This window comes from Vigna unguiculata, chromosome 1, assembly GCF_004118075.2.
Source record: "Vigna unguiculata cultivar IT97K-499-35 chromosome 1, ASM411807v1, whole genome shotgun sequence".
Classification (NCBI taxonomy): Eukaryota; Viridiplantae; Streptophyta; class Magnoliopsida; order Fabales; family Fabaceae; genus Vigna; species Vigna unguiculata.
Window position 1 is genome coordinate 2,985,975 of NC_040279.1, and position 18,533 is coordinate 3,004,507.

The following is an 18,533-nucleotide window of genomic DNA, read 5'->3' on the forward strand; positions in this document are numbered from 1 at the left end:
CACACACACAAACACACACACACACACACACATATATATATATATATATAACTTTGAGTATAATATTGAGAAAATATGATGCTTTTACAATATTGGTAACTCATTTAGGTATGATTATCATTAGAGTTGGTATTATGGATGAATTGGTGTATGTTTTAGTTGTGTTTTTCATTGCCAATTTTGTTGTGAGAATAGGTGCTCTCAAGCTGGATATCACGTAAGTGGTAGCTCACAACTCAGGCAATCTCCAAATTGTGTGTAATGACTACCTTCACTACTTGAAAACCAACGTGGATGCTTAAGCTATTGGATGTATAACTCAAATGGGAGCTTGTAGATTAAACGTAAGAGTCTGAGACAACTTGATGCTTAAGCACATGTTTGTCCCTTAAGCGTGAAGTGTGACAATGTTGCTTGAATTTTGGAATCTTCGAGATGATGCAACATTACAAAAGAGGTAATTAAGAACAAACACACGTAAGCTAATGTGAAAAAAAGAATTCAGGTGAATCAAATATAAGTTACAAACCTCATGCCATAAGTAACACACTAGTTTATCTATAAACATAGGAACATTTGACTCTAATATCAATTATCCAAATACATGCACTTAATATCAGACTCATTAGGCGTGTGCACATGTGGTGGTTCCCAAACTTTGCAAACTTTGGCCTCAAGAGATTATCACCCAACCACTCACAAGGTAAGTCCCCTTCATGCATATGACCTAATCAAGTCCAATGACTAGGACATCGTTCTTCTCTTCACGACATAACCTACTCTGCTCTACATGAGCGTGAGTAGCTATTATAGAAAGGATACCATCATATTGAATCTTATGCCAATGCATAAACTAAATTACCACCACCTAGAGTTTCTCCTTGAAATCCTTTCAACCACCATCATAATACATGCTCACAACAACCATATAATTAATTCAATTTATAGTAATAACAACCATAAATTCCGGTTCAAGCATACTTAAGACCTTCAGAGAAATCAAAACAGTAAAACAACAAAACATGTAATATGGTGCTCAACGCCATTTGCCTCAAAAAACAGCACTCAACCCTAGATGACACCCCTCAACGTCTTGGAGCTAAAATGCTCCTAGACTTGCAAAGGTCTCTAGCGCTTAGGCAACACTCGGACATCACTCAGCATTAAATGATTCATATTTTTAACGCTCAGTAGTGAAGGCTACCACTTAGCATCACTCTAGATATCAACACTTTCAATTTGTGGTTCTTAAGGAATCTGGACATGTTTCATGGTTCCAATCGGTACTTCTACCTTAGGTACTGGTCTAAATAGTTATTAAATCATTGTAGTTAGTACCAATTGGATCAATGACTCAATTTTCATATTCCTCAATTGCCACCATATCAAACAAGTAAACAAAATTCAAAAGATCAAACCAAATTTCACCCATCATCCACATGCATCCCAATAAATCTAGAACAAAAACATAGTTACTATCGGAAACAAAAAATCAACCACAATATGTAACATCAAACTCACATACACTAACATCACTAGCCTCTCTTACCTTGACAACTCAACTTCAAGATCATAAGACAATAATCTCTCTTCAACATACATGATGCTCTATCTATATATAGAAACATCACAACTATGATCAGACCATACTCCTTATGATCATTGATCATCAAAGACTTAAATAGAAAACTAAAGGAACACATGTGACCTCAAAGAAACACATGCAAAAATTGATCAAAATACTCAAAAGAAATAGTTGAAAACCAACTTACTCAAATGGAGCAATTGATTAGATGGTGTTGGGTATTGGGCTCCCTTCCTATGTGGAGAAAAGGCCCAAAACTTGAAAAGCTCATCTCTCACTTAAACTAGTCGAGAGGGGCCTATAAAATAAAGAGAGAGGCAGAACAATAGAGTCAGAACACACTGAAAGCCCTAACACATAGAGGGAGAGGGAAAGGTAGAGGGAAAATTTTGTTCACGTTTTTCACATAGCTTTCACCGTAAATTCGGCACTGCGATTCGTTCACCGTTGGATCGGGCTGAAATTTTTACATCATGTTCAGAACTCATTGCTCTTCATTCTGACCGGTCGGATCGTTGATACGAGATCTGAGTTGGGAGATATTAATTTCGCACTGCAGTAGTGATATTATAGGTTTTCCTCTTGTTCTTCTCTATTTTGAAAGCTTTGTTGCTTTGTTATTTGGTTGGGTGTTGACACTAATTTGTACTATTGATTGAGACTCTTTTGTACTCTTGTTGATCACAGTGAAGCTATTTCTTTGGTATGGACGACTCGTGATTTTTACCCTTGATTTGAGGGGTTTTCCACTTTAAAAATCTTGGTGCCTTTATTTGTGTCTTTGGTGATTTATTATTGCTGCTCTTTGATTGTTGCTCCTCATAGATTCTTGCAAGTTAGGAGAAATTATATCCGCTACATTCTCCGATATATTGTTTGTGTTGTTGTTTTCCCCATCAGATGGACTTGAAGATTTTGTCGTAAGGATTACACCAATGTTCTTCGATCTTCAATCAAATGAATAAATGATTAGATGACTTAAAAAAAGATAGAGAATTCTTAGAAAAATGTTTTTAAAGAAATAATGTATTTTCTATTAACAAGATTTTTTTGTAAAATTTTCGTTTATACATAAGTTTTTTATTATTTCTCATTATTTTAAAACACAGTCAACAACCTAGTTTTGTAGGTTCTCACATTATTATATAAAAATAGTTAAAAATTATACTTATATGAAAAATAAATAAATTCGTTTACCTTACGATTACACCCCACCTTATTTTTACATTCAACTATTCATTTTAATAATATTTACATAACAAATTGGACAAAATAGTAAAAAATAAAATTTTTAATTATAGATACTGAAAACTAATTTTAAATTTGAAAGATAAAAATAAAGTTAACTCAAACTTTACCACATTTTAAGGTTTTTTTTTTCTAATTTATTAAAAGTTTTAGAATAGTGTCCACTACTCCTCAACACTTGGCGGCAGCAAAACCAACAATGGACCCACTTAAAGTTTAACCACAGAGTAAGAGACACGTGGCCCAAAGAGAGCAACAGAACATGAAGCATATTGAACTAGGCTTTATCCTATAAATTTTAAATAACATGAAATGAACCCTACTTTTCATTTTTTCACTTTTTTTCATAATTGTTTTCTGATATTTCCGTTTAAATTAATATTTTTTGGAAAATAATATAAGTGAGATTTTCTTAAAAATTTTCCTTTAAGTGAAACACATTTCGTTTAAATAAATAATATATATATATATATATATATATATATATATATATATATATATTATATAATTAATGAACATTTTGTTTAAATAAAAAAAATCCATTTTAACTTTTATATACCAATTTATAAAGAAAAATGGAGTCGCATCTCATAGAGGCACTTTGTCACTTGCCCTAATGTGAACTAAAGAAATGATTAACTTGATTATTGCTTTCACATTTTGTTTTGGGATTTGACGATTAACAACTGCATTAAATTTCATTGTACTTCAGAAAATGCATATAAATTTATCAACTGAAAGGAAATATTTCAGAAAAATGTCAAAAAAATTATGTAGTATGTTTTTTTTTTCTCACTAGCAGATTTAGCTTAATATAGTAAATTAGTGACTAATTTTTTGTAACAATTGTAAAACCCTTTTATTTTAGAAAGTCTGTTTTATTAAAAAAGGTTAGATTTTGTACCAAAATATCAAATAGGTGATTAGATTTTTTTTAGTTTCAATTAGATTATGATTTTGCAGCACGTGTCAACTCCTCATTTTTTGAATTTTTTTTTAATTTTAATTTTTTTTTTGAATTTTTTGAATTTTATTTTAAAATTATTTATGTCATGTGTATCTTAAAAAATTGTGCCAAGTGTCAAGTATGTATGGTGACACATGTCAAGTCATTATCTGAATATCAATTTGGTCCATATATTTATTAATTTGATTCCATTTTAGTCCATAATTTTTTAAAATTTTCAATTTCATTCCCTACAAATTGAGATCAAATTTAACTTTTATATAAATATTATAATGATATTTTTATTATAAGTGATATTTTTATTATATATTTTTAACAATATTAAATTTATTTAAATTTATATTTTACATTAAACTCTGTTTATTTATTTAGGATTTTAAATATATTTATTTTAACTTGTTACAAAATTGTTTTAAAATTTTATATTTAAATTTATAAAATTGGTATTTTTAAACTAATTCTAACATTTGTATATAAATTATTTAAAACAATTTTGTTACAAGTTAAAATAAATATATTTAAAATTTTAAAACAAAATATAAATAAAGCTTAATGTAAAATATAAAATTTAAATAAACTTAATATTATTAAAATATTTAATAAAAGTTAAATTTGGTCTTAATTTGGAGGTGAAATTTGAAAATTTTTTAAAAAATTATGGACTCAAATAAAATCAAAATAATAAATATATGGACCTAATTGAGATTCAGACATTGACTTGATATGTATTATTATACTGACTTGACACGTGACACAATAATGACGTGACACGTGACAAATAATTTAAAAAATTCAAAAAATAAAATAAATAAATAAAAATTAAAAAAAATTAAATTAAAAAAAATGAGGAGTTGACACGTAGCACATCCTTAACACCATTAACACCATACTAACAGAATGAACCTAATCGTTACGCATTTTAAAAAATATGGACCTAATTGAGACTAAAAGAAAATTGATGACCTATTTGAGATTTTGGTACAAAAATATGGACTAATGGAATATTTTAACCTAAAAATAACCAAAGTAATTTTTTCTAACCAACAACTCTCATTCTTCATTTTCCATCCTTTTTGTTTTTCTCAACTTTCAAATAAATCATTCTTTCCTTTCTCATCTGAATTTTTATCATTTCTTGAATCAGAGGGTAGATTTGGGTTCGTGGCGGAGTTTTCTTTGAATCCACTTGAACAATTTCTTCTTCCTTCGAGTAAGTTTATAATCTGACCTCCACCTCATTTTTTCTGTTTTTGAGGTTTTAATTATGCTTTGATCATGATTAAAGCTCTAATTCTTTCTTGTGTTCTTGGGTTTTGGTTCCTTTAGATTGAATTGGGGTTTTACAGCTCAAAGATTATTTTGGGATTTTTTTCGTTGTCTTAATTTTGATCTACGTTTGAGATGAGGGAAGTTATTATCTTCTGATGGAAATAAATTTGTCTTACATGTTATAATTTGGTAGATTGAATTGCTTGAAATTGTTGTATGTTGATTTGATGAGCGCATGTGAAATGTTAATGGTTTGGGGTTCTGGTTTTTGCATGTTGAGAATAGATGAAAATCTGCGATTTTAGCTTAAGCGAGAATTTTTAGCTTAAGTAGGAGTCCATGTCGCTTAAGTGATAATTTCTAACTTAAGCGAGAAAACCATTAGAACTTTTTTTGTTTCTATTTAATTTTAGCTCAAACGAGAATCTTTAGCTTAAGTGAGAGTCTTTGTCACTTAAGCACATATTTCTAGCTCAAGCAAGAATTGCTGCATAACTTTAAATTCCTTATTTTTTAACTTGTGATTGACTAAGTTAATTTTAAAAATATGATTTATGAAGTTATGCGTGAATGATGTGGTATTATTTTTGAGACTTGACTTGGTATGTTGTTGCAAAATATGTGATTGTTTGATATGTGAATATGAAAATATGATTATATATGTATATGATAGTGAAAGTATTGTTGTGAAATTGTGATGATAATGAGTTTGTGAATATGTATATATATATATATATATATATATATATATATATATATATATATATATATATATATATATATATATAAAAGCATTGTGTGTGTTTGACGTAATTTCATAAGTCTCATGGAGAGATTTTATGGTGGTTTTATTTTAGTGTATGTATTGGACTATGAATTCAAGTAATGTGACATCCTAAAACTATAATGATCATTCACACTTAAATAGATTAGAATGGTTCATGTGGTGAAAGTAGGAGAAGGTTCTAATCTAAAGTAGGACAATAACCTTAGATGATCATTGATTAACCTTGTATGTAGTAGGATGAAACTCATTGACAATGGATCTGTAGAGCAGTAGAGGCCACTACGAATGCAAGTCTCTAGTGATTCCAATTGCAAATGTATGTCTCTAGTGATTCCAATTCCAAATGTATGTCTCTAATGATTTCAATTCCAAATGTATATTGAGTTTAGTGTCAATTGTTTATGTGTAATTATGTGAAATATGAAAGTTTGTCTATGTATGGCTTATAATTATTATGTTTTAATGGTCTTAGGACAACTCTTTTGTATACTAGCTTACCCTTACACTTTGTGGTCTTGTGTTGTTTTTCTTCTTTTGCGATGATCATCATTTTTGTAAGAACAGATGAAGATGTAAGTTTAAAGACAACGTTCAGAGATGAGAAGTCTGTAACTAGAGTTGTGAAATTGCAGCAAACGTATGAGTAATTGTACATTCAATATAAAGATGTCCTTTAAAATTTAGCATTGTTGTATAAATAATACGTTTTTATAGTCTGAACTCTTAAAAAAGTATATTAATATATATGTTATTTCGTAAAATTCTTTTTAAATATTATTATAAAATGACTTTTTATTTGTTTTACATTACTAAAATGGATTACAAAAATGGAATATCACAAATATCCATATCTATGTTTTATATATATTAAATACGAAATTTCTTTAAATAGATAATCTGCTTTGAGGCAAAAGATACAATACCTAATCACTTTACTATACATTTGTTTGCTTTTTTTTAGAAGTACTTTAAAAGTTATGAAAAAAAATCATTCATTTTTATAAAGCTGAAACTAGTTTATGTATAAATTAAAAAATATTTGATAGAAATTGAATTGTATAATTTATTAAATGTTAACTTTTTATTTATTACTTAATTTTCTCCTAGAATAGTTAATTCAACCGCCCAAAAAAATCTATATACTTTAACCAGATTTAGAGTTGCATGGTTGATCAATAAAATTATATTTTATTTTTAATACGTTATACGATTAAAAAGGTAAAATAAAAATCTAATAAATTTTTACAAAAGCATAAGTTTGTAAAAATGTTTAAAAGTAAAGATTTAATGTCATAATAACTACAACTATAATTATGTAAATGTCACTTGTTATATTGCCCAACTAATAATACACCAATCAGTCAAAGAAATTAGTAATCCAACAAACAAAACCTTATCTAGCTAAATAAGAATTATTAACATACATAATTTAATTGAGGAAAATTAAAAATTAAAAGCTGAGCCACAAAACAACTAGGGATGGCAACGGGGCGGGGTGGGGACGGGTTTCATTATCCCATACCCATCTCTGTAAAAAAAATTCATCATCATTCCCATACTCAAATCCAACGGGTATCAAACTTTTATCTCATCCCCATCCCCACCGGGTAACGGGTATAATCTCGTACCCATACCCGTATCTGTTTTCTTACTACTTTAATATTAATTTTAATTAATTTTTATAAAATAATAAAAAATTACGGTAAAGGAAACATAATATTATCAAATATTCGATATTAGGAGTATGGTTGTTTCTTCGATATCAAATACTTTGAAATAAATTATAGTTGTTTACATTTTAGATTAGAATACCAAATAAAATTTAATGAGAACCAAAACATTTATTAAATTTGCAAACATTAATGAAACCTAGTTGATAAATTTTAAAAATATTTTTAAAAAAATATAAAAGAAAAAAATATTTTTAGAAAAATATAAAAGGAAAAAAATATTTAAATTAAAATATATTTTAAATGTTTGTTTACTTCAATTTTCTAAATTATAATGAATCTATTTTTTATACAGTAATAAAAGTTATAATACATCACTTGATTAAAATGACGCAAAGAACAAATAATAAATATAATAATAAAATTTTAATATAGATCTTGTAGCTTTTGAACCACAATATATGTTGGATGGTGGTAAAAAAATATTCATGACAATTACATTAAATTTTTATATTGTAGTAAATAAAAATTATTTATACAATTATAGTGAAAAAATTAAAGTATGACTGTAATGAGTTAGAAAATAAAAAATAATTAGATAAAATTTATCGAAATAGTATTCTACATGATAAAAATAAACAAAAAATAAAAATATTAAAAAATTAACAAATGTGTGTCTTATAAACAAGTTGGAGACTATTAGAAGGAATCACACAAAGAAAAACAAATATATAATTAAAAGTATGATAAGATGAAAAATATCTTAGAGATCTAAGAAAACTTTTAAAATATCAACATATATACTCAATGGTTGATAAAAAAATGACGCAAAGAACAAATAGTAAACATAATAAAATTTTATCATAGATCTTGTATCTTTTAAACTCTAATATACGTTGGATGGTGATAAAATATATATTCATGACAATTACATTAAATTTTTATATTGTAGTAAATAAAATTTATTTATACAATTATATTGAAAATATTAAAGTATGATTGTAATGAGTTAGAAAATAAAAAATAAATAGATAAAATTTATCGAAAGAGTATTCTATATGATGAAAATAAACAAAAATAAAAATATTAAAAAATTAACAAATGTGTGTCTTATAAACAATTTGGAAACTATTGGAAGGAATTGCACAAAGAAAAACAAATGTATAATTAAGGGTATGATAAGACGAAAAACATCTTAGAGATCTAAGAAATATCAACATATATACTCAATGGTTGAGAAATAACAAATTTTTTTTAGCGAAATAAAAGAGTTCTTCAAATGAAACAAAAAATAATAATAATAAGTAAAGATTTTTTTTTATATTACCTAGTAAATGAAATGTTTATGCTATTAAATACTTAAATTGAGAGTATTAAACATTCTAAAGTGAAAGGAAAATATACAATAAATAAAAATATTAAAAAATAATAGAAATATTCAAATGTTAGACATAAATTTTTTTTAATTGACATACATCATTTTAACATAATTACACAAAGGTTATGATAAGATAAAAAAAATATATTGGAAATGCGAATGAGTTTCATAACAAACAAAATATTTAGAAAAAATAAAAAATAGGAAGAATATTTCACTATAATTGTATAAAAAATAGGAAGAATATATATATAGGGTTACTTAATTAATTGTGAATATTTTAATAATTTAAATGATGATGGAGATATGGCGGGGACGAGTATTATGGTGAGGATATATTTATCCCCATCCACATATCCATACCCAATTGAAAAAACCGGAGATTCCCCGTACCCATACCCATACTCAGTCAATGCGGAGATTCTCCGTCAAAACGGGGACGAGTTCGGACAATACACACGAAGACGAGTTTATTTGCCATCTCTAAAAACAACACAGTTAAAAACATAAAAGAGGTATTTTGGTGTAACAATTAAACTCATATTAAAGAATTTACAACAACCAACTCACCTAACTCAATATAGAAACAAAAATATGAGTATAGATTTGTCAAAATTTATTCCTCAGAATTTATACAAGATAAATAGATAGTCATGCTAAATTTGTATTTTACAGAGTCCTAAAGTATTGGACAAGTTATTGTTATATTTTTTTATTCAAATCATAATTTAATAGTTTCTAAGGAAAAACCAAACACATCACGTGGATCACAAAACAATAAATGAACAATGATAAGAAAAATAATAATAATTAACTCACTTAGAAAACCAAGGAAGACTAAAAAAATAGATCTAGAACTATCGTCAAATAATTTCGGATTCTTATCTCAGATTGAAACTGAAAACTTGCTAAAAATATATGATCACCGACATCATAACATAAAACTAATTTGTTAATGAAACACATCATTATGTTTTAATTAGAGAAACATATTCCATAATTTGAAAATAATGAAAATATAGTATTACAAAGTTAGTTGGTGTGTACATTATTTTCAATTTTACTCTTTAAATAAATGTATTATTTTATCAATTTTACAAAGTTTTCTTTCAATTTTAATCCTTTTCTTTTTCATTTAACAATTTCTTTTAAAATTTAACTATTTTTATAAACTAAAATAACTATTTACAATAAAAAAATCTAAAAAATTAAAAATGATCGAAAATAAAATTAAGAAAATTATTTAAATTTATTTTTATATTATAATAATAATTTATTATTCTTTATTATTAGAAAAAAAAGTGAATAAGTATTTATTAGTATAAAAGAAATTAAAATGATTTTTTTCACCCTAACTAATATAAAATATTTAGAAAAAAAAGTGAATAAGTATTTATTAGTATAAAAGAAATTAGAATGATTTTTTTACCCCAACTAATATAAAATATTCAACCTTTATTGATAAATCATTTTCGTTGTAAAATATAAGTGTGTAATATAATATAAATCACTTTTCTTTCTTTCAAAAATTAAATTAGCCCTTTCTCCAACTTTGATGAAAAAAACAGTATAAAACTTGTCTCTAGTTTTTGTTAAATTATTATATAAATAACAGTTTTTTTATATTAAATAAAACAGCTTTTTATGCTTCTATCTAACTAAGAAGAAATTGTAACATCAATTCAAAGGTGTCCACAGCATGAATCGTGGAGAAAAAACCGGGTGGAGAAAAAAAAAATCAAAACTTCAAAGACAAATCATGTGTGTGTTCCCCCCTAATGCACTTTTCTACGTGATTTTTGCTAAGTACCATCCATTTTCTCTTTCCATTATAAAAACAAGCGAAGCTTCATCCACTTCACTTCCACACCAAGTTCTGCTCTTTCTGAGCAACGCGCAAACCCTGTTTCCTTCTCTTCTTCTAGCCTCAGTTTTGCACTGAAAATGGCACAAATTCTTTCTTCAGCATTGCTTTTGACTCTGCTGTGTGCTGCTTCAGTTGTTGCTGCCATTGAGCCAAGAGTACCAGAAGGTATGTTGCTAACATCTGAGACCCTTTCATTTTCATACATAGTAATGTGAAAAGAAAACACAAAAAACACTTGATCTGTTTCTTGCTTAACTTGAGTTTATGTTCACTTTGTCTATGTTTACTTCAAACCCTTGTTCTGCATTGTCCACTTTTACTCTGAATTGTTTGATGGAATGCCTCTATGGGTTACTTGCTTGAACATTTTTTCAGGCTAGCCTTTAGATCTGTCCATTATGTTGAGATTTAGCTCCTGTCTGTAGCAAAAACACATCAAGTTTATGAAATGTTTTGATTCAAGTGATAAGTGAATATACCGTCTCATCACTGTCTCATTTTGAACATTTGGATCTGGCAATGTAGACTTAGTAACCCTGATTCTGAAGTTGTGTTTTTTTAATCTGTTGTAATTTTTGACTCCATAGCTTACCTTCAAAATGGCAACTTTGAGGAGCAGCCGAACCCCAAATACCTCAAGAAAACAAAGCTCGTTGGGAAATTTTCTTTGCCCAAATGGGAGATCAATGGTCTGGTTGAGTATGTCTCTGGGGGACCCCAACCTGGTGGCATGTTCTTCCCAGTTACTCATGGAATTCATGCTGTGAGACTTGGCAATGAGGCCTCAATCTCCCAAACTATCAAGGTCAAGCAGGGTCAACTGTATGCTCTAATTCTTGGGGCCTCAAGGACTTGTGCACAAGATGAAGTTTTGAGAATCTCTGTGCCTCCACAGACTGGTGATGTTCCTTTGCAGACCCTTTATAGTCTCAATGGTGATGTTATTGCTTGGGGGTTTAAGGCCACTTCTAATGTTGTCAAAGTGACTTTCCACAACCCTGGAGTTCAAGAAGATCCAGCTTGTGGGCCACTTCTGGATGCCATTGCTATCAGGGAGTTCTACCCTCCAATGCCTACTAGAGGTAATGAAACATAGACCATGCTATGCTACTCTACTCTTAGAACCTATCATTTGAATTTTATCAAGTACTACTTGGGTATATTATATGGGAATCTTTGTTGTCTTTGAATTGATGTTACAATTTCAAATCTATATGCAACCTTGATCTTTCTGCGGTTTTTAACACATCAGAAAGTTGTAGGAAACCGTTTTGCTGAGTTTCCGGGTGATTAGTACCTCCATGCTCTTTGGTCTCTCATGATGCCATCACATTTTCAATGTGTCCCTACTTGGACATATTTTGTCAAAAATGAATAATTAGTCACAGTTATTATATTATTATAGAATATAAAAAGTTGGATCTTTACCTTAGCCAAGCACATGGGTGGAGCCTGATAGCACATTAGATACATATTTTGTTTTTCCCACATCTAAGCTTTTTCCCATAACCTTTTGTGGTAACAAGGAGAGAGAAACTTAATTACTGTTATTTAGATGTGGAATATGAACTATCTGATTTTACTAAGCCTCATATTTTCTGATAAAACCATTATATGGTGTCTTGCAGTTAACTTGGTAAAAAATCCTGGCTTTGAGGAGGGTCCATTCCCCATTTTCAACTCTACCAACGGTGTTCTGCTCCCTCCTCAACAACAAGATAGGTTCTCCCCACTACCTGGTTGGATCATTGAGTCCCTAAAGGCTGTGAAGTTCATCGATTCAAAGCATTTCAATGTCCCATTTGGGCTAGGAGCAGTGGAGCTTGTGGCAGGCAGAGAAAGTGCCATTGCACAAGTCATCAGAACAGTTACCAACAAAGTCTACAACATCACATTTTCAGTTGGAGATGCCAAAAATGGGTGCCATGGATCCATGATGGTTGAAGCATTTGCTGCTAAAGATACCTTCAAAGTTCCCTTCAAGTCTGAAGGGAAGGGCACATTCAGGACTGTGAGTTTCAAGTTCAAAGCTATTGCACCCAGAACCAGACTCACTTTCTACAGCTCCTTCTATCATACCAGAATTGATGATTATGGTTCTCTTTGTGGACCTGTTGTTGATCAAGTTATAGTGTTCCCTGTTGCCTAAAACATGAGTTCCTTCTACTCTACCTTTATACTAAAATATGTAGTAACTGAGATTTTTGCTATCCCTTGAGTCTGTATTTTCTATAATTGCAAGAAGATGAAAGATATTCTCAACTGTTGTTTGGTCTTGTAAATTTCTATTCTCCTTTTACAGGGAAGCACACCAATGCGAGAGACCAGTTTTAATGTATTTTGAATTTTTCATCATAAAATATGGTTGAAATCATTACTAAGATGATATTATACCAGTTCAATTTGAAAGATCTCATAAAGTATATGCATGGAAGGAATCTCCAAGAGTTACATTTTGAATTATATTTACTTGTAGATGGTTCGGAGTTTGTCCCAATTTGCAAATGCAATATTCCACTATTTCTATTTTTATTTGTATTAATCAATTATATTTATGGGTGAAAATATGGGCAAGTCTGTAACATCCCATTTAATAGTTTTCCATACTATCAAACAAAACATTATATTACGGTCAAACACAGCAGATAGTAAGAGCAAACAAAACACGCGTGGAATAAACATCTCTAGTACAGTCCTCCACACTTAAACATCTAAGAACTCATATACATTAGATAAGAGTGGATAGAGGGGATCCTACACTACACCCAAAACCTCCAAATAAAACAGTAAAGGTCTAACTATAGTGGCACTCCTTGCCAATCTCCAACTTCTGCTCATGAGGAAGCGTCTCCATCAGGTTTCAGTTCTGCTCCCACCAAACATAGGTGATCATTGCAAAGGGGTAATATGCAAAAGCAGACACACAACAAGAAGGGTAAGCTAACTGAAGAAGCAAACATTAATACACTTCACAGCAAAAAAAAAATGTCATTCAATAAAAGATGTCATTTATAGCATGTAATTCAATCATAAATTCTAGACTCTATATCCGGATTGTGTAAGTGATGTTGGAGCTCTTGGTGGCTTGCACCTGTAACGGCTTCCAGACTCTGCAGAGTCTGGACACATGGAGTATTCACTCGACCGTTCCCAGGGTAAGTCCCCCCCCACGTCTAAGACTTGATCGAGTCCGACGACGAGGACCTCCTGCTACTCCTCACGACATAATCCATTCTACTCTACCTGAGCTTGAACGATTATTGGAGTTTCAGGATACCAACCATTTTAGATTCCTTACATCCTTACACACACTACAATTACTACTTGAATTTCCCTTGAAATTCCATCCAAATTTCATCTCTTCTTACTTACATTCATCCAATTAAATCATTCTATACATCAATGGTAACATTCCAATCATACAGAGTCTAATTTACACAAAGATGCTTTAAAACACATACTTATACCAAAGAAAACAGACTTAGAAACATTACTACTGCAGTGCCTCTCGCTCAAGCTAGAAAGTCTAGCCTAGGCGAGAGGTTATCTCGCTCAGGCGAGTCAGTCTCGCCTAGGCGAGACACCAACAGTGGCAAAAATAGGAAACTGGGCGAACCCTCGCTCAGGCTAGGCTGGTTCGCTCAGGCGAGATCGTGATCTCGCTTAGGCGAGTCCAGCTCGCCTAGGCGAGGCTTCGTATAGGAACAGAGGTGCGTTTTCCTGGTATTTTCGCTCAGGCGAGCGGTGCCCGCCTAGGCGAAAATATTAGGTCACGAACCTGTTCCTTCATGCAGCAATCCAGTTTCCCTTTAGCATCAAATAAATACTCATCAATTCACACAATTTCAAACACCAATTCCATAAATCAAACATACAATTCAAGCTTTTTCACGGATTTTCTAGAAACCTTAAAGAGAGGGTTAGCTTCCCTTACCTTCCCACAACAAAGCCCAAGCAAGATTAGCTCTCAATAGAAGAATGGTACCACTTCAACACTTAAGGAGCTGAAAGGGAATTCTAGTCATGAATTTATTCCCAAAATTCGACCCAACCACTTAAAGACCCTAAAATCAGAAAGAAGGAAGGTGAACTGAGGAAATTGAAATTCGACTTACGCGTAAGGATGGCTCGAACAGCTTGGGGAGGGGGTTCTGTGGTGATCTCTGGTGATGTTGCTGTTGCTGAAAGAATGAAAACAAGGTTTAGGAACTGAATTTGGAAATCTGGACTTCCTTGGTGGTTAGAGAGAAGAAGGAGGATTGTGCAGTAGAGAGGTGTAGGTGAGTGGAGTGTAGTGTCCTTGTGTGTTGGCAGAGAGTGTTATTAGAAAAGGGGAAAAAAATAAAAAGGGTTCTCACTCGATTTTGCTCATTCCGCCTTGGTCTATAAAAATGGGTTAGGTCAAGCTGGTTGTAAAATAGGTAAGAAAATACGATCTCTTCAGCCAGTAGACAAGCCGACAAACTGGTCATGCCATTTATTTTTATATTTTTTATAAAATTTATTTGTATATAATCTTATAAATAACTATTTAAAACATATTTAATCTAATAAATATTTTTAAAATTTTTAATTAATTAATATTTTAAATTAAATAAATTAAAATAATTATTGTATTTAAATGTTAAATTATTCTATTATAACTAATAATTAAAATTTAGTTTCTAACAGTTAATGATTTAAATTATAATAATATCGTATATTTATATCTTTACAAAAATTTAATATAAAAAAATTAATCTTTTTAATTATTTTTAATTTTTTAAAAGATAAATAAACAAAAAACGGATCATGGACAAGCTGACAAATCTTTGACTTGTCAATTTGACATGTTAAGTAGATCAAAACAAAACAAACTGACAGATTGAAAATGCTAACTCGACCCATCCTATTTTGATAGAAAGATGGACTATTTCCTCAAACCACTTTGCCATCCATAATTATATTACTCTAAAACCCGATAAACCTAAATACTTTTAAAAGAAAATTTAAAATACATGCTAAATTTAAAATACTCTAAAACCCAATATTTTCTTTGAGAATTTTGTTGTGACCCATATGAATGAAGTTTTGATTAGTGCAAACCCACTTAAATACAGAAGGTAATATCTTATTAAAAAAAGGACAAATATTAAGGTTTATTCACTAACTTAAAACAATCTAAGCGTGAGAAATAAATATGTGACTTAATGAAATACATAGTTTAGAAAAATTAACGACATTACTGAAAACATTAGTAGAGTTAAAAATTGAAGCCAAAAAATTATGTTTAGGTTTTAAAGGGATTAAACTAAAAAAATATTTTAGAGGTTGTTGTAACACAACCCAATTTGGAGGACCTAAAGCTTAATTATCCTTTATGATATAACTATTGTGAGTGTATGAAAGAATTTATAAAAATAGTTCATTATTTTTTTAATTATAAACTTAATAAGCTTATAACTTAATAAAAGAATAGTTTAATTTCATTTTACATTCAATATTATATTATATATATATATATATATATATATATATATATATATATATATATATATATATACGAACTTATTGGCCAAAACCATAATTATTTATTTAAATGAAATGCTTAAAGTTTTAAGTTGTCCATATACGGATACAAAATTGTGAATAAAATATTCTAGAATTACTTTTTTTCACTTTTGATACTTGTGTCACTTGAATATATATATATATATATATATATATATATATATATATATATATATATATTTATATTTAATTATTTATTCCGAGAGAACTGTTACATTTGGGATTAAAAAACTCTTTTACAAAAATGGTTTTATAATATTTTATCGAGTTTTAAATAAGGAGTGTTTTAGATTATGTAATTTGTAAATAGTTTTTTAAATTATAGATTACTTGATGAAAAATCTTCACGAATGTTCCATAAATAATTGATTCATCGAAGAGAAGAATAAAAACTTTGGTCTTTTTTTGTGTTATACAATTTGTTCATCAATCTCACTGAAAAAACATCATTTGTCAACTATTAGAAACAAAATACATACTTAGTAAAATATACAAAAAATCAAGCCCTAAACATCACGACCGAAACTCAAAAAACACAAATACAAAAAACTCAAACACAAAAACCAAAGAAATGACATACCATGAGAAACTGGAGGGACAAAGAAGAAGAAATGCAAAAGAATGGGACCATCAAACTCAACCCATATTTAAAATGCAGACGACGAAATCATTCCAAAGTAACTGAGCTAAAATGATTTAAAACAATTGAGAGAATCCAACCACAAACTCAGACACACAAACAAAGAAAAAAAAATGGCATACCTCAGGAAACTGGGGGAACGAAGAAGAAGGAATGCAGACAACGAAACCACCCAACACTACTTTATTTAAAATGCAGATCATCCCAAAGTAAATGATCTTAGATCACTAATGCATGCAACATCAATCAAATCATGCACAATATTCCCGCCATCCAACACTCAAATAGGCGGAAAAGTTGATATTACTTTTATGGCTACACAATTAAACGAAATGGATGCTTCATAACGGGGTTAGATTGGTCAAAAACTGGTATGAAAATAGGCAGATCATGGGCCATCTAGAACAGAAGGGGAAGTTACTAAAAAATCTGTAAAGTGAACAGGTGTCACTCATTTAAGTTGGGATATTTGGATAATATCTGGGGGTCATTGTTTTCTTATATTTTAGATTTCAAATGTATTATGAAATATATTTATAAATTCAAAAGTATATTTAGATTTCTATAAAATATAAAATTTAATATTAAACATTGTAGATTACAAACAAAATAATAATATCTTAAATTGTACACTATAGAAATATAGAAATTTTACAAATCAACCTATTGATATTCATCAAGAAGTAACTAAAAATAAGACTAAGAAGAAAACAGTGAAAAAACTTAGCTTAACGATCAACAAAAGTAAGGAACTAAGATTTTGAATTGCAACACAATTTCTAATATAGCGTAAGTGAGAACTACGTAAATTACTTAGAGATTATATAAATATAAAATGCCTTAAATATGTAATTAGGAAGTACGAAAAGAATATAAGAAGGTAAGTTAAAATTTATATATTAATACGGGTATTTATATATCTTTGACCACACCTAAGAGGATTTTTTTTCCCAAAAAGCACGGTTCCGCTTTTTTTTTACGTGAATAGCATACTGTACATTAATTTTACATGAATGGCACGGTTTTTTTTTCAGTTGAGAATTCGGTCCTCTGGCAGCCGAATTCCAACTTATGATTCTTTTTTTTTTTCTTTTTATTCCAAGTCAGAATTCGGTCCCAGGGATCCGAATTCTGAACTTGTTTTTTTTTTTAATAAATTAGAATTAATATTTTTAAACTTTTTTAATAAAATACATATGAATTATTTTTTGTTTTCTTTTTGTAAAAATGTTACATTAAAGGTTAAATATATTTTTTTAAAATAGATGTAGTATTGTGTTTTTAGTTATTTTAGGTATTATTTGAAAGAAAAAATAATAATATTTTTTCTTTTTGAATTTGTTGATTTAAAAATAAATTTTGTATTGTGTAGTAAGTTTTTTATGTGTAATTTGAAAATATAAACGTCAATTTAATTTAATTTTTTTTAATAATTTGTGTAGTATTAATTTTTTTTAATAGGAGTAATTTGGTGCTATGTTTGGAATCTTTCCTTCGTGGACTTTCATTTTATTGTGGGTTCTGTATGTGGGGAGTAATGCTGGAATAAGTGGGGAGTTTTTCTTAATATTA

General features: G+C 29.3%; 1 protein-coding gene and 1 long non-coding RNA gene across 2 annotated transcripts; one reads left to right on the top strand and one right to left on the bottom strand.

The window, feature by feature from the left end:
- Positions 1-10,675: 10,675 nt before the first annotated feature.
- On the top strand, positions 10,676-13,180 carry LOC114194488. The gene is made up of 3 exons (XM_028084747.1): positions 10,676-10,936; positions 11,359-11,853; positions 12,400-13,180. Exons 1-3 carry the CDS (start codon positions 10,849-10,851, stop codon positions 12,918-12,920), a joined length of 1,104 nt encoding a protein of 367 aa, XP_027940548.1. The 5' UTR covers positions 10,676-10,848; the 3' UTR covers positions 12,921-13,180.
- Positions 13,181-13,410: 230 nt separating this feature from the next.
- Positions 13,411-15,114, bottom strand: LOC114195437. The gene is made up of 3 exons (XR_003606499.1): positions 14,887-15,114; positions 14,706-14,775; positions 13,411-13,637 (listed from the first exon to the last, which is right to left on the bottom strand). It is a non-coding gene; the product is annotated as an uncharacterized LOC114195437 (long non-coding RNA).
- Positions 15,115-18,533: the final 3,419 nt, after the last annotated feature.

Bases quoted from the DNA above. Each gene is read 5' to 3' on its own strand.
- LOC114194488 (XM_028084747.1), top strand. From the start codon at position 10,849: ATGGCACAAATTCTTTCTTCAGCATTGCTTTTGACTCTGCTGTGTGCT. The intron at 10,937-11,358 runs GTATGTTGCTAA...TTGACTCCATAG, and splicing joins TGAGCCAAGAGTACCAGAAG to CTTACCTTCAAAATGGCAAC. The intron at 11,854-12,399 runs GTAATGAAACAT...GGTGTCTTGCAG, and splicing joins CCCTCCAATGCCTACTAGAG to TTAACTTGGTAAAAAATCCT.